This window comes from Tiliqua scincoides, chromosome 4 (assembly GCF_035046505.1).
Source record: "Tiliqua scincoides isolate rTilSci1 chromosome 4, rTilSci1.hap2, whole genome shotgun sequence".
NCBI lineage: Eukaryota > Metazoa > Chordata > Lepidosauria > Squamata > Scincidae > Tiliqua > Tiliqua scincoides.
Window position 1 is genome coordinate 23,575,679 of NC_089824.1, and position 23,750 is coordinate 23,599,428.

The following is a 23,750-nucleotide window of genomic DNA, read 5'->3' on the forward strand; positions in this document are numbered from 1 at the left end:
ATAGTCTGATCCAGCGAGGCTCTTCTTATAGAAAGCTCTCTTTTGGCCAATGGATGCCTGTGTTATTTTTATTTTATTTACTTACAGTATTTTTACCTGCCTTTTCCCCGGAACAGACCTAAGGTGACTTACAAAAAATAACTGCAAAAATAATGAGCATAAAATTCAATTTAAACACAAATCATAGACCTTGCATCTTATTTTTGATTCTACAGGTTGATTGATTCAGTAGCTCACAGAATCTGGCGCATGTAGATACAAGAAAACAGTTGGTGGCACTGGATTTCAAATCTACCACAGTCTAAGACAGAGCAGTTACTGGTTCTGTGCCAGTGGGTTAACCTGATGCTGCACAAGGGCAATTACAATGCTTGTCAGGAACTGAGGCAAGTCCAAGTGGGACAGGCCAGACACCATGATGGGCACTTTGTGGGCTCTTCTAACCTATAAACCTATAGAAGCTGACACACATATATGTTAATCAAATGAGAGCAAAAGGCCTGTTCTATTGCCCAAACTTCCTTACTAAGGGTGCAATCCTAACCCCTTATGTCAGAGCTTTCCAGCACTGACATAAGGGCAATGCAGCTCTGAGGTAAGGGAACAAACATTCCCTTACTTTGTGGAGGCCTCCGTGAGTGACACCCAACTGCAGGATGCAACACACGTCCCATTGGCACCCCTATGCCACTTCTGGAAAACACTGACATAAGGGGTTAGGATTGTGCCCTAAGTGTGACAGCTAACTAGGCTCTACATTAGAAGAGAGATTGCTTAGGGATCATTGTGCTGCACTTAGCTGCACATGGAATTAAGAATATTTAAAGCCACTGCACAATTGCCAGTTTTCTAACTCAGCTTCCAGGTTGCCATGAGCCATATGGCAGCCAATAAAATTCTCCTATGAGCCCTGTAGGGCCCATGGAAGCAATCCCTAATGGAAAGTATGTAGTAATAGTAATAGTAATAGTAATAATAATAACTTTATTTTTAACCCGCCTTTCTCCCCGAAGGGACTCAAGGCAGCTTACAACAGGTTAAAACAGATTAAAAACATAATTTAAAACAAATAAAAACATATTAACATATCATAAAAACAGCAGTCAGATAAAAAATAGTCTGGTAAAAAGAGCATAGAGCAGCAGCAAATCATAAAAGAATCAGGCCTGTAAAAAATATAAAATATGTTAAAAAGATGTTAAAAAGGCCGAGAACTCAGAAGGCTTGTTTAAACAGAAGGGTTTTCAGGCCTCGCTGAAAAGTCTCAAGAAAGGGAGCCATTCTTAAGTCAAGGGGAAGGGAATTCCATAGCGTTGGTGCCACTACTGAGAAGGCCCTATTTCTTGCCGCCGCCCCACATACCTCCCTAGGCAGCGGTACTTGTAAAAAGGCCTTCTCTGATTACCTAAGAGGACGAGCCGGATTGTACGGGAGTAGGCGATCTCTAAGATACCCTGGCCCAGAGCAGTATAGGGCTTTAAAGGTCAAAACCAGCACCTTGAATTAGGCCCGGAAACAAATGGGCAGCCAATGCAGCTGCTGGAGAAGCGGACTGACAGGGTCGAACCGCCTACCTCCAGTAGCCACACAGGCCGCCGCATTCTGCACTAGTTGCAGTTTCCGAACCATCTTCAAGGGCAGCCCCATATAGAGTTCGTTACCGTAATCTAACCTCGATGTCACCGAGGCATGGATCACTGTGGCCAGGTCTGCACGATCCAAGTACGGCCGCAGCTAGCGCACCAGCCGAAGCTGAGCGAAGGCCCCCCTAGCCACAGCTGCCACCTGGGAATCCAGGAGCAGCTGCGAGTCCAGGTGGACCCCCAAGCTGCGGACCTGCTCCTCCAGGGGGAATGCAACCCCATTCAGTGCAAGCTGATAGTCCAGCACCTGCATCGAGGATTTCCGAACCAGGAGAGCCTCTGTCTTATCCGGATTTAATTTCAGCTTGTTAGCCCCCATCCAGATCCTCACTGCCTCCAGACAGTACTCCAGGCCCTCAACCACCACCCTGGAGTCTGGAGGAAAGGAGAGATAGAGCTGGGTGTCATCGGCATATTGATGGCACCCCACTCCAAACCCCCTGATGACCTGTCCCAGCGGTTTCATGTAGATGTTAAATAGCATGGGGAACAGAATTGAGCCCTGTGGCACCCCGCACCTCAAGGGCAGGGTGTCAAACAGGCATCCCCCAGCACCACCATCTGGGACCGATCCTCCAAGTAGGAGCGGAACCACCGCAAAACAGTGCCTCCAACTCCCAACTCAGCCAATCGGCCCAGAAGGATACTATGGTCGATGGTATCGAAAGCCACTGAGAGGTCCAGCAGGACCAACAGGGACGCACTCCCCCTGTCCAGTCCCCGGCGTAGGTCATCCACCAAGGCGACCAAGGCAGTTTCCGTTCCAAAGCCTGGCCTGAAACCAGATTGAAAAGGATCCAGATAATCCACTTCATCCAAGACCCTCTGGATCTGTATTTAATAGTATTAAATCATGTGAATCCCCACCTGCAGTTTGAAATCATATAATCCAGTGGTTCTCATATTTTTTAGCACCAGGACCCACTTTTTAGAATGATAATCTGTTGGGACTCACTAGAAGTGATGTCATTAACCTGGTAGTGATGTCATTGCCAGAAGTGACATCATCAAGCAGGAAAATTTTTAACACCTACCATACAACAAAATCTAATCTAATGAATTAAAAGTTTACAATAAGTATAGGTTTAAAAATTATTTTTAATAAAGATGAACCTGCCTAACCCTCCCAAGCAGTTGCTGATCTGTTTAAAAATACATTAAAAATAAAATACACATTGAAATGAAATGAATGGGGACCCACCTGAAATTGGCTTGCAACCCACCTATTGGGTCCCAACCCCCAGTTTGAGAAGCACTGGTATAACCTTATGGTTTTCAATCTTTTTAGACGTCCTAGAGGCTGACGATCAATTTATAAATGCCAAGGGATGTGGCTATAATGGTGATTGGCAGCAGTGCTCCCCCCAGTAGCAGCCTGTTTAACCCTTGATGCGCATAGCCTAATCTGCCCTGTCAGTTTCACGAACAACAAAAATTGGGTCATGACCCACTGGTGGGTCTTGGACCTATAGTTTGAGAACAGCTGATATATCCCAAACAGGAACTAAGCATGGAGGGAGGAATAGGTGAATTTTACCAAGTCCTGGGAGTCTGGGTTGACCCTCCAGTTTCAATTGTATCATCATGAGGAAAAATTGAAGCTACAGTAACTTGCAACTCAGTTTGGAGATGCTCATGCAAATTTATTTCCCTCTATTTGTGTTTCATTATCATGAAACCCCCTCTAGTAAATTCTTTGAAAATTTGCAGGAGCCAATCACAAGGAGTGTCAAACAGAACAAACAACATACTGAACCATGAACTGCTGGCCCAGGCCCTCCTCTAGACACAAGAGAGAATGAATGAACTAACAAACTAATGTACAGGAATCTCTAGGACTTTGAGAGACAGAGAGAAGTGTCCCTCTTTATGGGACATGCTCTCTCAATCAAGAACTGTAAGTCCCACAGTTCTTTATTTCCTGTTGGCATTTCCTATGTACAGGCAAGAGGAGTCCACAGGGTGAGGTACCTGACTGGCAGCATAGGAGGAAGGCACAAGCACCACAATAACCACTGAGATCCCAAGTAGACACTGCTACTAATGGAATTGACAGGCCCGAGAACCTACATGACTAAATGAGAACAATTTGTCAGTTTTTCAAAACAGAAAAGGGATTATGGTGGTAGGACATGCTATTTATACAGTCAGTTCTCTTTATATGTGAATTGGCTATCTGCAAGGAGCAAAATTGCCACCATTATCTGCAACCCTGTTCTCATTACGCAGGCCAACACACATTTTGCTTCCTTAAATGTTTCACCAATTCCTGGGTATATTTGGGGTGCTGATTCTAAAAATGGCATCCGTTTTGCCCTATCACGTCTAGTTTTGGAGATATAGTATAGCCTCATTAGTGAACGGTGTAGGCTTCCTTATGAGGAAGCTGCTTGAACCATTCACTAATGCGGCCATACTATATCTCCAAAACTAGACGTGATAGGGCAAAGCGGATGCCATTTTTTGAATTGGCACCCCAAATTCATAGCAAACCACCATAAAGTTTGGGAAAAACTTTTCTGACCCTCAGTTTTGGAGGCCTGCTAATACTGTGCTGGTGCACTTGGGGTGGGGTTGGGGCTTGGCACAGCTACGAGCAGGCAGAAGGGGTGAGAAAGGTTGTGGGAGGTGGAGGAGAAGAGACAGTGGCCTTCTCACAAGCAGAAAGCAGCACCTATACAGTATACGGGAAAGGGGGTTGAAATACGTGTTTGCATCCAGCCAATTATAGTCCTCGTTCTTTTAATAAAGTTGTCTGGATTGGCTCAATTTTCCATATCAAATAGGCATTGCTATGGGCCTGTGCAGATTGATCAGACACATTTGTGTCTACTTCCAGAGTTGCCCCACCATCTTGGGGACTCGAGCTGAAACTTCACAACCCTAGCAATGATGAGAGGCCAATGGTGAGAGGTCACTGGAAGGCTACCTGGGTCTGGGGCAAGCCAAAGGAGGGAACTGAGAGATAGGTGGAGGAGGAGGACAGGTGAAGCAACCCTCTCCCCACTGCTGAACACTAAGGCTTTGTTGTTGGACCAGCAACCTCCAAGGAGTTGAAGGATAGCCAACACAGAGAAACTGTCATCACTACAACCTTCAGGGTATTGAGGGATATCCAGCATGAAGAAGTAAACATCAGATGTTGATGATTGTGCAGCCCCATAGACTTCAAGTTAAGATTCAGGTTCATGAAGTTAAAAGAGTGTATAGTGAAGAAGGTCCTCTAGAACCAAACCCCATTTTTCCCCACAGACTCAATGATTCAGTATCCACTAATTCAGTATTCATTAGGTTTTCCAGGAACCTAACCCTAGCAGATAATGAGATTGTATATTTTTACAAGGCCCAAAGAAATGATGCATAACCCAGATGCATATTTACTACAACAATGAGAACTTGATCTTCATTTATGTAATGAGCTATATTTATATAACCAGGGTAAACATTTATCAGCTACAAATACTTTTGATCTGGGCAAGCATTTCATCCTGAAAAAGGCACACTTATGTCTTGTTTAAGTCAATCGGACTTAAGTGGCAAATGAAATGGTCAAGCCTAATTGTTTTCAGCTTCCTCTAGATCAGGGGTGTCCAAACTTTTTGGCAGGAGGGCCACATCATCTCTCTGACACTGTGTCAGGGGCAGAGGGAAATTTACATTTCAAATTTGAATAAATTTACATAAATGAATATAATAGAGACGGAACTTATACGAATGTATGAATTTTACTGAGCTTATTTATAATACACATGAGATCCAGAAAAGGGGGGTTGTTAAAATAATTCCTGACACATATAACACACTTCTTCCTAGGGAAAAGTATAGAACAAACTTGGGCTCCTTCCCCCCCCCATGCAGGAGCATGTTTTTACTCTCACTCCCCCACCCCCAATCCTGACAACAAGCAGCAGCAAAGGAACACTATCAGTCAGGGAGCTGGTGGGCACCTGCCCCCTCAGGACAGGAGTTTGTTTCTCCTCATTCACACAGAGAAGGGAGCTGCCTGTCTCCCTCTCTCAGTCCCCCCTCCCCCAGCCTGCACCCAGCATCAAACAAACTTAGAAGCAGGCAGAGAGCTATGTGTATTTCCCCATTCACAAACTGACCCCCCCCCACCTTCCTCTCTCTCTGCCAGCAACCCCAACCACCAAAAGCAGTAGGTTTCCTCCCCATTCAAACATCGCATGAGTTCTCTCCTGCAGTGCCAGCTCCCGACCCCAAGCACACTCTCAGCCCAATTGGTTCCACAATTTCTTGGGAGTAAACCCCATTGAGTCTGATGGGATTTACTGCTGAGTAGACATGCTCTCCAGCGGCATTCAAACATCCTGCAATTTCTCCCTTGCAGCGCCTGCCCCCCAGCACATGCAAGCAGCACAAATAGACCCACAGTTTCCCATCCCTCCTCAGTGCCTACCCCGTCCCCCCCAACCCAAACAGCAGGACAAACAGACCCAGGACTTCTCACCCCCATCCAACGCCTGGACTCAGCTGCAGCCTCCCCAACCTAATGGGAGGGTTACGGATGGGCAGGGCTCCTGCTCTGCTGTGAGTGCTTAGCCTTTTCCTCACTGTCGCTGCAAAGAGCAGTCGCGTTGGGCCAGCGAGGGAGCCAGCGGAACTCCAGTGGGCCAAGTGCCCATTGGAGATAGGGGGCTCCCTGGGGGGCCGGATTGAGGACCCTGCGGGCCACAAGTGGCCCGGGGTTTGGGCAGCCCTGCTCTAGATTATACCCTAGTGCCAAGAATACATACATATTCCTGGTCTAAAAGAATCTTGGAAATGTAGTTTAAAGTTGTACTGTGCTATATATAGTATCGATAACCATAAATACTCAATAAGAACATACAAATAAGGACTAGTCAGGAGTTGTATCCTCAACATCACACCAAACACAAAACTGGATGTGACTGGCCTTAAGGGCTTAATCCTAACTAAAGGCTTCCTGGAGGGTGCAGCAGCACCGACACAGACTCTGTTGCATCTTGCGGGCAGCCAGAGACCATGCCGGGGCAGAGAAGCAAGTAAACATTGCTTTTACTTACCTGACTCTTCTTCTACATGAACCCCATGTGTCTACTTGGATCTATACCAGCTCTTTAGGTGGCACAAGCCCGAATAGAGGTTATGGGGTGTGTCGGGGCCAAAATTGATTGGAGAATATTGGTGGAGCCATCACTGGCAATACCCATGCACTGCTCACCCTGCCATGCCCTCCTGACACTCCAATCTATGCCCTGACTCGCTCACCTTCACTCTGTTCCATCCATCCTCCCTCCACTGCCTTTCTGGCTCTGGGGGATGGTGTCCTCATAGCTTGTGGGCAGATATAGTCACCAGCGATTGTGCTGGTGGCCTCTTTGTGCTTGCCAATGGAAGTACCGTCCCATTGGCAGAAAGTCACTTCCACTTAGGTCAGTAGAACTTGCATTCTGCTGGTAGGTAGCCCAGTTAGAATTTGGTTGTTTATTTATTTAGCGTATGGCATATAATACATGGACTTACATATCAGTTAGACTAGATCAAATGTTAATGTCCAGATCATGCAGCCATTCAAGGCCGAGTTACCGTCAAAGAAAAAGCCAGACCATGGGCCAATATACACCCTCAGTTTGCAGCCAGACACAATGTGGTACATGGTTTGGTGGGAGAACCTGCAATCACACTGAGGGGTAGATACTAGCCCCCATTTAAACATTGAGTCCTGACAAATACCATTTAGGGTATGGATCCTATTCAAAGTTTTCCAGTGCTGACGAGGTAAGTCGAAACCTGGCACCTTAAGTGTAGGATCGTCTATATATCTACCCGTTTCTGGGCATTCAACTGCCCATTTAGCTTTCCATTGGGAATTGATGTTAAAATTGTTGTGCAGATGGTGTGCGAGTGCCAGAGAAGGCTTCCTGGGCTTGAGCCTACCGATTGATAGATGAGGAAGATCGGCATGCACTGGTATGTATTTGGTTATTAATTACCTATCATTCAAAATTGTTGTAGTAGTTATTTAGTTATATAGCTCTATTGCATTTATTAGGTCATGTGGACCATAGACATGGGGCTTCCTCCAAGATAAACACCAGGTCATAAATTAAATTGAAAATAACCTTTTAACAATCTGAAAATACCAAGTAAAGAGCTACAGGGCTGGCCGCTTAGCAGGTATCTAATCTAGGCTATGAAGTGGACAGTCTTTCTGGCTCAGTCTGTCAAATGAACAACTACGTTTTTTATATTGTCAATAATGATGTCCCTGCCATTAACAAGCCTATTAAGGTCAACTACTCTGCAAAAAATCTATGCATTAGAGGAGTGACTAAAATTACGTGCTTAAGGACATGTAATTGAGTTAGATAACACTAATCATTTGTTCAACTCCATCTGAATTCATGTTCAGCCTGAAGTGATTTTTTGAACTGCAAGAAAGAGGAATACAACCCTGCTTCCAGAGAATAAGCTTTACTTTCGGTGTGGGTATGTAATGTATGTGTGTGTGTGTGTGTGTGTGTGTGTGTGTGTACACAGAGAAAGAGAGAGAGAGAGAGAGAGCGCGCGCATGTGAGCGAGCACTACACATACACTAATGTCTAGAAATGTGAAGTGAGGCATTCAGCTGTGAATGCCTAGATCCAACATGACCCTGAAAGCAAAAACTGCAAAAAGGACAATTTTTAATCATGTCATAAAAATGAGACAAATAATTCAGAAAAATCCACTTTCACAGTGTTTCCGTTTTGAGGCAACAAATTGTCAAATATATGCACAGATAAGCAAAATCATGACACAGCCCTAGGGTAATAAGAGTCATGGTTGAACAGTTTTATTCAGTCATTAAAAGCTTGCTAGGAGGAAGATTTCTCCAATTAGGATCAAAACAGAAGTTAAGAAATTGAGCTATGGAGAAGAAAGGTGATAATGATTATGGAAATGACATCGGGGGTAGGGCAGGTTTTACAAAGCCAGGAATACCATGGGAGAGTGAGTTAAATTAGGATATATCATTACGAATTAAACACATTTGATCTGTTGTCCACAAATATGGTAATATCTAATGAATATAACCAAAGGGTGATTTATATTGTTTTTCAGGTTGATATGTGATTGTTAATAGAAACAAAGGAAAAAGTAAAAATGAACAGTACAATCCTATACATATTTCCTCAGAAGTAAGTCCTATTGTGTTAAATTGACTTTTAAAATTCAGCTGAGACTGCAATCCTATGCACACTTTCCTGGGAGCAAGGTCCATTTAACACAGTAGGACTTACTTCTGAGGAAATATGTATAGGACTGAGCCGTACAATACATATGTTTCCTGCTCATTTTTCCTTTTTCCTTTTTTTCTATTAATAATCACATATAAACCTGAAAAACAATATAAACTACCCTTTGGTTATATTTATTAGATATTACCATATTTGTAGGCAACAGATCAAAAGTAATTAGTAATAATATATCCTATTTTAACTCACTCTCCCTTGGTATTCCTGGTTTTGAAAGGAAGAAAACATAAAATCATAAAACTTCAAGCTGTTAAAGTTTTATGATTTTATGTTTTCTTTCTTTTCTGTTCCTTTTTAGTTTTTAAACATACAGTACAGTTGCTGGAATTTGAAACTGAAATGTAGGACAGAAGATAAGTGCTTCTTAACCCTTTATCCTTACACCAGTTTTCCTACTCAAAATTTCTCTCAGCTGCTTTTTCCCTGGCAAAGAGAAAAATAATGGTACAGGTCCAAACTCATTTATACACTGATTTTTTATACACGGATTTGACTCAACACGAATGGCCACTGCAAATGAGAAGAAATGTGTTAATCCCTGGAGGAGAAAAATGCACCCCTTTAAAATGCTTTTCTTACAGTTGTAGAGATTTTTATCTGAACATGATGAGAAGGGCCCTTTAAATTAAAGGAAAACAGTCCTTTACAATAGTTAGAGAGAGGGCAGCCAGTTGACAATCCATCAGTCATTCTCTCTCCAAGCAACCCCCTCCCTTCCCCCTGAACAAGTGAAAGAAAGATCCTTTATAAGGGCCTGGAAAGAGACTGATTGTTAGATTGTCCTCTTAATGACTCTATCTTAACATCACAAAGGTCAGCAAGGTTGCTTTTAAATCACAAAGGGACCTTGTTTTTTAAATTGATTTGCTATAGTGTGATTTTTGCCATTCACTGAGTTCTGGGAATGGAACCCTCCTGACTAATGAGACTCAACCTGTATTTATTATTATACACAAGCACACATTCCCCCTCCCCACACACAGAGTGATTCCAGCATGGAGGGTGCCTCTCCCTCAGTAATGAGGGGGAGGTACCTTCCAATGCTGCACCTCCTCTTCCATTCCCTGACCAGGAAGGGTCAGGGAATGGGAGAGGAGAAATCAGAGGATATCCTTTCCTCAGTGCTCTAGCAACACTGATGGAGGGTTCCTAAGCAGTCTCCTTCTTCACGAATGAGCCTCTTCAAGCATCCCAGTACCAGAGGGGCCTCTGAGGAAGTCCAATTGCAGATGGAGAAGGTAGAACAAGGCAATGACAATACAGCTTGTTTAGCTGTGTGATCTGTGCTGCTGCTGCCCCATTGGGGGCTTCAGAGGTTGGCCAGTTGGTCCCTTGGACCTGTGAAGTGTCTGTGAGCTCTTGGCCAGTGTTCAACCAAGCCACCCTCTAACACTCTCTCAGAGTTCAGGTACATTGTCTTGAAAAAGACAAGGTTGCATTCTGCTGAAGAAAAAGAAGGCAGTCTACTCCCTCCAAATTATGGAAGTTCATGCAACATGTACTTGCATATAGCCACTAAGAAGCTATATACACCTATACACCTTACACACTAACATGTATATTTTATTTGCAAGCTGCCTTGAGTGTCCTTAGCATGGTAGAAAGGTGGGATATAAATTATATAAATAAATATAATAGAACATGACATCATTAAAAAAAGAAAAAAAATGCTTAACTCTTCCCCTGCTTCACACTTCTTCCCTTCAGATCAACTTCTTGATCTACTTATCCATACATCTGGAATCCTACAGGAGGAAAAGCAGCTTGCATGGTGTCATTTAGAACAGGGATGTAGTAGGTAGGAAAAGGGTGAAGCAACCCATGAACACTTCTGGGCAGGGATTAGTTCAACATCAAAGGTTCTCGTATCCCTTTTCCTGAAGAAAAATAGATCAATCCTTGCAGATTCATAGGTATTAAAGAGTAAGTACAGAACCTGTGTTTCTCTTCCTTCCATCTTTGGGGTAATGTCAGGACCCCTCCCCTATGTGTCTCTTGTTGGCTTAGACCAGGGGTGCCCAAACCCCAGCCCAGGGGCCATTTGTGGCCCTCGGAGGTTCCCTATCAGGCCCTCAGGGAGCCCCCAGTCTCCAATGAGCCTCTGGCCCTCCAGAGACTTGCTGGAGCCCATGCTGGCCTGACGCAACTGTTCTCAGCAAGAGGACGACTGTTTGACCTCTCACCTGAGCTGTGGGACGAGGGCTCCCTCCACTACTTGCTGTTTCACATCTGTGATGCAGCAGTGGCAGCGAAGGAAAGGCTGGCCTTGCTTTGTGCAAGGCTTTTTATAGGCCTTGAGCTATTGCAAGACCTTCACTCATTCATATAAGTTCCATCTCTAATATATTCATTTATGTAAATTTATTCAAATTTAAATGTAAATTAATTCTTTTCTTCCCGGCCCCCAACACAGCATCAGATGAAGTGGCCCTCCTGCCAAAATGTTTGGACACCCCTGGCTTAGACTAAGGGTGGCCAGCATTTCAACTTTAGGGCTCCTGGACCTTTAAGAATTGTATAGAAGAGGGAACTTCAGCAGGTAGAGCTTGTCATCAGATGGCAAGCTGCACCTGCTGAAATTTCCTTATCTATACAATTCTTAAAGGTCCAGGAGCCCTAAAGTTGAAAGGTTGTCCACACCTGGTTTAGGGCCCAATCCTATCCAACTTTTCAGCACCGGTGCTGCCGGAATGCAGCCCCAAGGTAAGGAAACAAACATTCCCTTATCTTGAGGAGGCCTCTGTGACTGCCTCCCCACCAAAGGATGCAGTGCACACCCCACTGGCACAGCTGCACCGGCACTGGAAAATTGGATAGGATTGGGCCTTTAGACTCTTCTTTCTAGGTTCTCATGCCCCTGATCGCAGGGGTCTGACAGTTGCCCTGGAAACCCTGGTCACACAAGCCTTCAGAGCCCACCCTCTTCTATGCACTTCTCTGAAACTCTCCTGTTCCTTTTGCTCCTCCTCCTGGGGCATTTATGGTTTATTCTTGCAGTCCTAGTCATAATTTCCCTGTGTTATCACTTCTGGGTGATGGCAGCAAAGCTTACCAGGCAGGAGGGTAGCTCCTTCTTTGGTGTGGGGCAAAGAGATCCTGAAAGGCAGCACTGAATGGCAACACGCTACATACCCCTTGCTATATACCAAATGGACCTACGGAACCTTTTATGTGCATGACTTGTGAATTTTTTTTTTTACAGAACACTGCTATAAGGAAGGATTTATTTACAGAATCTAATCAAGTCAAATGTCATAGAAAGAGATAAAGTGTAAACAGCAGCAAAGTAAAAGAAACAGGGATAAAAAGAAATAAAGATATGACAATGGGGATAAGCTGCTCTAACCTCATGGAGTAATTATGATTTAGAGACAAAAAAATAATGAGCATTGTTACTATGAACAACTCAGTTGCCATCACAAATTCAACTCATTTAAATATCATTCATTGAAAAAACTCTGTAAGAACTCTAAGGATGCAATCCTAACCTGGCCTGGAACAGGCAGGCCAAGTTGCCTGCTCTGTATCCAGCGCAAAGCAGGTGTAGGCTGGAGTGCAACTCAGAGTAAGGGGATTTTTGTCCCCTTAACCTGTCATGTGCCAGCCAGACCTATGGGGCTACTTGAATATGCACCCATGATTTCACGGGCACAAACCTGAGTAGCCTGTGGAACACTGGTTGGGCTGGGCCCGGGGATTAGGATTTGGCCTGTGCTGCTAGATGAATAAACTCTTCATTTCCCCAGTTCAAGAGAACCTATTTCCAAATGTGTGCAGAAACTGGAAAATTTAACTAGATAACCTCTCAGATAAATTCTTCTTTTTTATTATATGATCTACATATTGTTTGTCCAAATTGTGCAAGATCTTGCTTTAAGACAAGGAGCTAGACTGGGTATGTCTATCTTATGATGACCCGGGCTTCCCAAAAGACTGTGGCTAATACCGTAATGCAGGTCAGCCCCAGCCCAATCCAGGTTTACAGGGCAAGCACAACCAGTTTGCTCATTTAAATAAAATGAAAGATTTGCCTTCAACATAAAAGGAGAGAGGGAATCACCGTATGCAAGGGGAGGAGAGAGGCACGTTCCTGAAGTTCAGGCACAGATTGCCAAACCATGATATACACTGACCACTTCATTGATGTTGGTCTTGTACTCAAAAATCTTTCTTCCTCTGAACTTTTATTTTTAAAGGAGAAAAATGTATATACAGATACTGGAGATGGAATGGGATCTTACAAAGCTTCTAAGATCAAGTCTTCTAATGGCAAGTCTCTACACATGTCTCTACGTTAAATAAAAAAACAGCTCTGAAGAAGTCTGTGTATGCAATTGGGAATGCTTTCAGGGCAGAATAGGAAGAAGTAGACTGCATGAACCAGTCATGGCTGGAATAAAACTATTCCATTTATACAGGAAACATTTATTTGTAATACTCATGCTGCAGTTAACAATATAAAAAGAAACAAACTGTGAATGCCTAGTTGCTTCCCACCAGACAGTTCAGTAGTGTTGATATTCTAATTACATTGCCTACTCGGGAGTAATAATTATACGAACTATTCAATAATTATACAAATTATACAAACTATAGTAATAATTATACAAATTATACAAACTATCACAATTATACCAACTGTCATCAAATGTACATGTTTAACAAAAATAAAGGAATTCAGATAGTCTAAGAATCCATTACAATGTGTGTCAGGGCATTTTAGAGGGGGCTAAGCACTAACGTATGTTGGCTTTTCTGGCCTTGTAGTGCCACTCTTATTGTGTCTATCAATTCATATCATTTTTTAAAATACCGATGGATATTTTCATGCATTTTCTGAACACTTCTCTTGTTACAAGGTCTCCAACAGCTTATAGTGCCTTCTGTTGAAGCCACAAACCAACTGACACTGTGTTGATTAAAATTTTAATTGGCTGTTAATGACTACACAACAGGATTGTTGTTCTTTGAGTGGTCATCTCTGTAACCACACATATATGATTGCACACATAGAAGGCAAAGCTTGTGTCTAGATCTTTTCTGTCAGAATGTTCTCAGATACTTCATACACTGTCACCAAGTGGCAGGGTAAACACCTTCTGCTCAGTTCCTTCCTGATCACTTCATGCATCCAATGAAGTGGGCTCAAGTCCAAGAATGCTTATGCTAAAATAAATGTGTGAATCTTTAAGGTTCTTTGTTTTTCCTGATCACTGTGAAGTCTAATGTAGCTTCTTCAGTGGAAAAGGTGAACAGGATGCGCAACTGCACATCAGATCTTTTGAAGAAGAGTGTTGACAAGTAAGTGCTATTTCTTCATTGCCTTTGTGAAATCTCATATGTGGGTAGACAGTTTAACCTAAAGTCTTAACTAAGAGTGCTGTGCTAAGAAGAGAACTAGGTAAAATGCTCTATATCCATTCCCTGATGTCCATGAATGATCAAGTAAGTGCAAGAAAATCTTCTGACGTGCGCAAAGCTCCAGAACATGCAATGCTATTATATATAAATGCACTATGATTGTAAGGAATAAAAATATTTTTGGAGTGCTTTAATTTCTTTTAGACAGTAAAGGACTGTTTTTTTCTCTTGCTATCTGGATCTTCAAGATGAAATAACAAAATATACTCAAATTGCTACTAGCTTCTATAAAAGCCATACTGACCTCATGCAAACCAAGAAACTATGCAAATGCAATTGTTGTTTATGATTTTGACCTGTTTCATTGCAGCCACAGAACTATGAATATATAGGAACACATCAATTGTGCTAAACAAATTACAAATGCTTTAAACATACACATACTGGCAGCCCATCTTATCCTTTTCCCCTGCACCAACACAGCTGCACTAAGGAGGCCTGCAGTGCATCCTGTGAGGGGAAGCAGATTGGGAGAACTGAGAGAGGTAAGGAAACGATTTTCCCTTATCTCCCCGTAAGACTACAGTTCGCCAATGCAGTGACGTAGCTAAAGGGGTGCAGGGGGTAGTAGTTGCACTGGGCATCAAGCTTTAGGGGGGCAACAAGTTGAGCTTGACACTAGTGACCAAAATTGTGAAAATCTTGGTATGTATGAATAAAACCATCATATTATATATCATTGGAAAGGTAATTTAATGCAGAATGCAATGAAATAAACTGCATTGGAATATCTTTATTATATCAAAAGTTATGGCCAATTAACCAGAAAATGAAAAGACAACTGTCTTATGGAACAAGAAGTGGATTTGCTTAACTCCAAACTGATGTATGAGACTGATTGTTCTGAGTGCCAATGAGATGTTATTATGATACAACATGGAACTAATAGCTTTTTATTTATTTACTTAATTAAATTTGATTTTATCATGCAGGGGTGCAAAATCTTCTTTGATCCCAGGTAGCAGATAGATACCTTAGCTACGCTACTGACTGGAGGGAGGCAGCAGAGCAAGTGGGTGGTGAGTTGCTGGGGGGAGGAGGTGGTTTCCTCCCAGTTTTCACTTTTTAAAAAGCCCGGGCATGATGTCACTTTCAGGTCAGACATCACTTCAGGGGCAACATTTTGAGCTTGGTACTGGGCTACACGATCATTAGCTATGCCACTGTGCCAATGGCTCTTTAACTGACACAGGTCCAAGAAGAGAAAAGGAGTGTGCTGGCTGCTGAGGAGATAGCATCTGGTACAAGTAACCTATGCTGGGTGCCACCCCCTCCTGGCTCTGTCATGCCACCCACCCTACACCTGTTCTGTCCTCCCCTGCCCCGATCCCCACCAACCTACATTTGTTAGTGAGCCTCTGTGTCCTACAACTGCAAGTGGGGCTGCTCTGGGTTTGCCGCTGGCATTCTCAAAGCTCATAGCTCTGTGCGCTTTCACAAGGCTATTTGTGACAGCCATACAGTGTGCCCTGCCACAGGAATGCTAGTTCTGACAGCAGGGATTGGAGATAGGATTGGAACGTCACATTATGGAAGTAGCATTAAAATCAACGGGGATTATTTCAAATATATTATTTTAGGAATGAAATGTTTGATACACATACAACAGAATTACCCAGCAGTAACGCATATGAATAAGATACTTTACGATCCAATCTATATAAACCTTTATTTATCACATATATAATTACTATAGGGATAAACAAGATCAGGAATTTTCAGCTCTTCCTAGAAGAAGCAAGACACATTTCAAAAATATTCTTTTTCAGTGATATTACAAGATAAAAGATAATTTCCTTAAACAGTTCATGTCTGCAACATGAAAAACCATTCTAACATGCCTGTGTTTGAATGTTTTAGTAATAATTGTACCAAGCAATTCTTTACCACTTTTCTTAAGTTTGTTCAAGGCTCTTCACATACTGTTAACTCAGGAATACTTAAAACAACCCAGCACTATTATCTCTACTTAGGAAATGTCTGCCATGATGACAGACAGGGTACGTGTTAAAGTAGGAATTCTTCAGAGAGGGCATATTGTACACCTTCTTGTTGGCGGTGGCCAAGAAACCCACAGTCAAGGATCGTGGGTAGGCTGTTCTTGTCTATTTCAATGTACAGGTGCAGCCTATTTATCCACGGATTTTTTATCTGCGGAGTTGTCTCCGGGAGAATGGGGTGGGGTACTGAATGTCACATACACCTTTGCCTCCTTTGTCCTGCGCTGGCATCTCACTCCATTTCCAGGCAGCCCAAAATACTGCAAAAAGGCTCTGCCTCGCCCAGACAGGGAATAGCGCTGGAGCCCTGGAAGAGGTTCCCCTTGCAAAGGAACAGTAACATTCCTGGAGCCCCTGAGCCAGCTGAGGCTGAAGAGGGTAAGGGGGGGGGGCAAGAACCTCTGTAGCCAGAACACGTGCAGCGAGGTGGAGGTGGAGCTCTTTTTCTCTCTCTCTCTCTCTTTCACTCACTCACTCACACACAGGGGCAGGTGCCATAGCAACAGAGGGGATTGCTTTAAAAGAGAAGAGGGGATTGCTTTAAAGAACCCAGGGAGTGTTTGCCGAATTCCTCTCCTCCCCCCCCCCCATGGTGCAGGCTATCAAAAAGCCTTCCCACCAAGCAAAGCATGCTATTTACAGCCCAATCCTCTCCACACTTTCCTGGGAGTAAGCCCCATTGACTGGAATGGGATTTACTTCCGAGTAGAAACGCATAGGGCTGGACTTGTAAAAGATCAGCATCCCACCTGTGAAAGAAGCCGGGCACCTGGGGACGGGGAGGGCTCAGGAGGGGGAGGAGAGGGGATTGCTTTAAAAAACCCAGGGAGTATTTGCCGAATCCCCCCCCCCCCCAGATGATACAGGCTCTTGGGAAGCCTTGGAGAGACAGGTGATGGTGAGCAGATAGTTGAACTACAAGTCCCAGAATGCTCCGGGGCAGAAGAGTTTCCATGATGGTGGTTGGGAGGGTTGCAGGAGCGGCAGCAGCGAAGAGGAGGAGGAGAAGAACCTGCAGCACTGTTGGGAGGCCGCCGGGGACACAGAGGCTTCCCAGGCAAGCTCACCATTCCAACTGTGAAAGAAGCAGGACAGCTGGCAACAGGGCTGAGTACGGAGGGGAGAGGAGGGAATTGAGAACAGCTGCCTTAGTTTCCTTCCAACCGGAAGTGTCAGGCTGCAGCTTATTTGCTGTATGGAATCTAACTCTATGGACTCAGCACAATGCATTTTTTGTTAATTGCGCCAAGTCACAGAACAGAACTAATGCGGATAGACTCTACCGGTACAGAAATCAAGTATATCTGCATAGCTCCAACCCTACGGTCTGTTAAACATAAGGTGTGATGACTCTGAAAACTGACTATTTCATATATGAATGAGAATGACTTTCCTAAAGCTACCTAGTGCGTTTCTGGATGATTTTAAGAAAGGATGACCAGCTCATAACTCACGCTCTTGATCACTATGCCATATAGCATGGCTGAAGTGGCTAACATTTAATTTCTTAGTCAAAGCATCAACAAAGAGAACATTTGCTCAACTATTAAAATGTAAAGGTTGAACTTAAAAATGGTGAGACAAAGGGAATATATATAACAAGCTATTGCAAAGGATAAAAGAGGTGCATGGAATAAGGTTCAGGGATTAGGGAAAATAATAATTATAACTTTGTTAACAAATGGATATCTATTTTACCTGAGATCATCTTGTGAATATGTTCTTTGCAATTTCTCTTTATCGCTTGATTCTGTCCCTTCCTCAGTTTCAACATCTTGGGTCCCTCCATCTTCTTCTGGTTCTCTGTTTTCCTCCTTATCACAGTTCTCTGTTACTGCTTCCCCTTCCCCCTTTTCATCAACTTGTTCATCCTTCATCTTTTCCTCAAGTTCCTGATTCACCTCCTCTTCCTCCTCCTGCTCTTCCTCCTCCTCAGGGAATACTTCCCCATGCCCTTCCTCCCCTCCCTCTTTTCTTTCCTCACTTGATCTTCTGAAGTTAACAAACATTGAAGAAGCATGCAAACAAAAAAAGAAGATAGAGGCAAATTAGGAAAACTGGACAGAAGCCTAACATGCATTCACTAAGCAAAAAAGAAATTGAATGGAAAGGTCAAACAAGAAATGAAATGAAGCAGTGACACAAACAAACATGCTGCTTAATTCTTGGGTATAATCTAGGCACTAATTAAGGCAAGGTCATTTTTCCCAGGAGTACCTAAACAGCAGATACGACAGGCCTGTATGTATGACAGATTATATGCCATCTCTATGTTTGCATATGACAGACAATCTCAGGTGTGCAGAACAAAAATGCTTAAAATTACTTCTGGTTACTTCCCAAGGTCAATTCAAATGTGTGATGGGGAAAATGAAATTCCCACAGGCATACGTTGCATCCCATGCTAGACTCTATTACGGGGCAATCATTTGTGTTTTGTCTACAATCCCTAAAGTTCATTGAAGAGTATTGAAGGTATTGAGCCAGCTTTCTAGGAAACCACTGCTAATCTTCACTCCCTGTGTGAAACTGCTGGACAGTCAGTAAGACATACAGCTAGTGCTAGGGGCTCAGTTATTGCCCCAAGCTTATGTGATGCCTGAATTTTGCCTTAATGCTGTCCCCACTTTCCACTCTTTTCTTTCCCACTTGACACACATTTATGTGTACTGTCATTATTGTGCAGTGCTCTCAGTCACCTATTCTGCTTTTGAAAAAGCAGAGAGAAGGAAAGGTGACCAGAAGGGAGGGGTGGAGATGTGGTCAGCTAGAGCAACCATTCTACTTCCTTCTGGTCCTTTGGTTCCAAGCTTTGCCTTTTCAGCAGAGGGTGGCTAGCACTGAGATGAGAGAGCAGCCACTTAACAACAGTGGTAGCTTTTGAGAGCAACATCAAGTAAGTGTGGGGCAATGGGGGAAAGCGTGGCCACCTCCGCCAGTGTTCCATGCAGGGGCTCACTATGGTTTATTGGCAAGCCATCCCTCTTTGGTTATTAGCATAAGATAAATTATTACGAAGTTTCAGCTGCCTAGTTAGTACAGTAATACTGTATTCATTTTAGAGTAACTTATTTCAAAGGACAGATGTGTAAATCTTCCTTCAGTTTTCTCTAGTAATCTGGGTATTGTTTTACAAACTTGTTATACAAATGTATCAAATTTTCCATATTTAACTAATGGAGGAGTACCCTAACCAGAGCAAGAGAATAGCCCACAAATCTGTCGGGTAATGTCTCTATGAATCTTTGATTGGTTGGAATGGTAAATTAAGTTATGCTGTGATGCTGGAAAAAAAATGGGGAGGTATGCTTTGGCAAAATGTGTAAAGGGATCATTCTGGGGGAGAACGCACCACAATTACAACTTACACCTACTGGCTCTGAAAGCATACAGATTTTCCAATCAATGCCTTCCTTGCATTTTCAAAATGCAGAAATCTGTTAGAAAAGGTACTGAGAATAGTAAAAAGTAGGAGAATAGTAGATTAGGAACGTAGAATGATGTATTAAACAATTTGGTAGATGGTATCTTGCAACCTCTATTGTTTGTGGTGTATGTGTTTGTAGCGTATGTTTGCGTGTATTTAAAAAAAATTTAAAAAAGAAAAGGTACTGAGAATAAGACAGCTAATATTATAATGCTGTTGTACAAATCAATGGTAAGGCCACACCTGGAGTATTGCAATCAGTTCTGGTCGCCACATCTAAAAAAGGATATAGTGGAAATGGAAAAGGCGCAGAGAGCAACCAAAATGATTACTGGGCTGGGGGACCTCCCTTATGAGGAAAGGCTACCGCATTTGGGGCTATTCAGTCTAGAAAAGAGGTGCCTAAGGGGGGACATGATTGAGACATGTTATGCAGGGGATGGATAGAGAGAATAGAGAGAAATTCTTTTCCTTCTCACATAACACAAGAACCAGGGGACATCCACTAAAGTTGAGTGTTGGGAGAGTTAGGACTGACAAAAGAAAATTTTCTTTACCCAGTGTGAAATTTGTCTGTGGAAATTGATTGTTAGCCTTCTTGGGTGGGGAGGTAGGCGGGGACATGAAGAAGTTAGTGGTCCTTGAGGAGAGGCACTTAGACTTTCATAAGATTCTTCATTATAACTGTATAAATGTTAAGGCCTGTGGCAGGAAAACAAATTCCAGGGTTCTGTGCCCCTCCACAAATTAAACTTCAACCAAACCATAAGCACCCCCACTCATTTTGGGGATAGTATTCTTGGTATTTGAGATTTTTGCTATCTCTCCAATTTCACCTGTAGTCTTATTAAGAAATCACCTTTGTTTTACAAGAATGGTAGCTGCTACTACACCCTGCATAATTTTTATGAAAAATGGAAAGAAGCTTTTTTTGAAATGTAAACTTGTTTGTGAACCTAAAACAGGGGTGTCCAAAGTTTTTGGCAGGAGGGCCACATCATCTCTCTGACATGGTGTCGGGGGCCAGTGGGAAAAATAATTAATTTACATTTAAAATTTGAATAAATTTACATAAGTTAACATAAATGAATATATTAAAGATGAACTTCTATGAATGAATGAAGATCTTGCAATATCTCAAGGCCTATAAAAGGCCTTGCACAAAGTAAGGCTGGCCTTTCCTTTGCTGCCGCTACTGCATTACAGACATGAAACAGCAAGCAGTGTAGGGAGCCCTCATTCCACAGCTCACGCAAGAGGTCAAACAGTTGCCCTCATGCTGAGAGCAGTTGCGTCGGGCCAGTGCGGGCTTCAACAAATCTCCAGAGAGCCAGAGGCTCATTGGAGACTGGGGGCTCTCTGAGGGCCTCACTGAGAGGCTTCGAGGGCCGCAAGTGGCCCCAGGGCTGGGGTTTGGGCACCCCTAACCTAAAATGTCAGAGGAGGGATATATGAAGTGTTAAAATTCTTGCTTACCCTCCAGGGGCCACAAATTTTCCTCCCCAGTTGTCATTTTCTGTAGCAAATGCCTCCAGGAAAATCCTTTCTCCCAGAAATGGTAATGAAACTCCTCACGTAGCAGATGTTTGCTCTCCAGGACTCAATGGCTGAGAAGAGAAACTGGGGGAGAGACCTGATGCAGCCCGGACACTATTGAAAGATTTAAGTTGTTTAAGCTATTTAGTGAAAAACTGAATCAAAATGGGCTGTAAAAGGTTAAACTTGTCTCAACCATGGTTTCTCAGCTCTGACATTGAGTTGTGAGCAGTTAAACATGAGTGCAGAACAGGAGACACTAAGGGCCAAACTAGACATGAGCCTAAATGCACAACACGGCCTGATTTGGGGGGAGGAGTTTTGAATTGATAGTGCAAAATGAAGTGAAACTGCAGTGGGGGGCTTTAGGGACTTTGCCTCTACCACAATTTTTATACTGACCACAACCCCAACCATACTATTTTTAGTTTAAAAAAACCCTACCATTGACTTGATCACTTTTTTTTAATTTTTCACATTTTTATACTGTCCTTCCTACCAGGAGCTCAGGGTGGTATACATAGTTGCTCCCCTCCTTTTGTCCTCACAACAATCCTGTGAGGCAGGTGAGGCTGAGTTACAATGACTGGAACAAGATCACTCAGAAAGCTTTCACGGTTAAGTGGGGATTTGAACCTAGTTCTTACAAGTCTAAGTCCAGCTCCCAAACCACTATACCATCCTGGCTTTTTTTAAAGATCTGACAAGATTTTGGTGCCTGGCAAATGACATTACAATTATTAAGGAGGAAGTGTGGAAACTCTTACCAAATGTATTATAGCAGTGCTAGATTCCTCAAAGAACTGAATGATGACACCATAATCCTGTCAATCAATGAGATATGTTTTCAGTCTCTCCAGGACTGAATTTTGGGGGGCTAGCTTTGTTCCCTTTACAGTCCATAAAAGGAAAAATGAATGTTTGTGTACATCTGTAGGTGTTTTGTGACCTTCTCCCCCTTTTTGGAAGGTGGAAGGATTTTTGAACTAGCCCATGCATGTTGATGATCATCTATATGTTGTAGCTACGGCAAGAGCATGCAAGCATTTCTATTTCCTCACCATGCGTACATGTAAAGGTGTGAACTTTAAAAAGTCAGTTTCCAAGCAAGAGCTCTAAGAGTCTTGGACTCTCCTCACCAGCCCTTTTCACCAACCTTCCACTCTCCAAACACACCCTTTACTTATGAAAGCAGCAATACAGGGCATCTTTCTCCCCTCCCCTCAACAGTCCGGAAGCAGCATGCCATGCTTACACTGTACCACTTGAAGGTTTTTGATGTTTTTTTTCTCTCCAAACTGGAAAAAAGGAAGATGATAGTAGTCTTTGTGAGGTCTATGGTGTAGCACATTGTAATCATGGCATCCTGTGTCTAGAGCAACAAAGGCTGAGGGAAACAAGAAGCAGGACAGGAAGAAAGGAGCCCCCTCCTACGCTGCCACTGAACAAATAAAGCATTGTGAAGAGGGTGGAAGGAGGAGAGAGATTCTTTGAGGGATGGGAGAGCTGGAAAAGGCATTTACCAAGTCTCAAAATGGTTTTAGCATGTAAACGCTTTTCATTTAGAGAGTTTTCCTATCCCTAATATAAATGAACGTGTACTTTTTGCTATAATCTGCAACTTTTTGCTACTTTCCGCAAAGTAAGGCCTTAAAATTGTATTTTCAAACACTGATTAAGGGCCCAATCCTATCCAACTTTCCAGCATGGATGCAACGGTGCTAAGGGAGTGTATGCCGCTGTATCTTGCGGTCTTGGGATAGTCACGGAGGCCTCCTCAAGGTATGGGAATCTTTGTTCTCTTACCTTGTGGTTGCAATGGTGCTGGAAAGTTGGATAGGATTGAGCCCTAAATCTTGAACTGCCAATAATACAGGCATCTTGGAGGTGTATAACCCAAATTGCTAACATGGAAAAGACTGTCATGAAAAGTATAATGCTTTGGAAAGCCTTTGGAAGCTGTCATGCAGTGCTTGAACTAAGTGGAATCCACAGAAAAGAGATCTACAATCTCAAGCGAGTGTCTTCATCGCTTCTTACCTAATTTTCTTGTTCCCTCTGGGTCGTTCTGATTGCACAGACATGTAGCTTGTGCTACTGAAGCGGGAGGCGCTACTGGTCCTCGATACTGCAGACACATCACTGACATCACTGTCTGAAGACTTGTTGGAAACATTGTCTGAGCCTCGTTGTGGATCCCGACCTGATCGATACTGTAAATGATAGACCAATTAGTAGACAGTGGCAGTCAGCGCAGCTATAAGTCAGCCTGCTTTTGAAACCTTCACTGTACCAATATTTTAACTTTATAAAACCCTTGCAAAATGAACAGGATCCTACTTATTCTACAAGTGTCCTAACTACAGCATTTCATTCTAATTTGGAATTTATTTTTACTTTATGTTATTTAAAACATTTCTAAATAACTTTTCAAAAGAGGTTT

General features: G+C 43.0%; 1 protein-coding gene across 28 annotated transcripts in view; it reads right to left on the minus strand.

The window, feature by feature from the left end:
- RIMS2 (regulating synaptic membrane exocytosis 2) overlaps positions 1 to 23,750 on the minus strand; it is a 513,992-nt gene that overhangs the window by 38,216 nt on the left and 452,026 nt on the right. For 10 of the 28 annotated variants that reach the window (XM_066624817.1, XM_066624816.1, XM_066624819.1 and 7 more), the window contains one exon: positions 23,348 to 23,520. The exons of 16 other annotated variants lie outside the window; for them this stretch is intronic. In XM_066624817.1, the coding sequence (XP_066480914.1) occupies positions 23,348 to 23,520 (173 nt within the window). Of the gene's footprint in view, positions 1 to 18,042; positions 18,337 to 23,347; positions 23,521 to 23,750 lie in introns of all 28 variants that reach the window. 2 more of the 28 variants (XM_066624814.1, XM_066624811.1) reach the window with 2 other exon arrangements.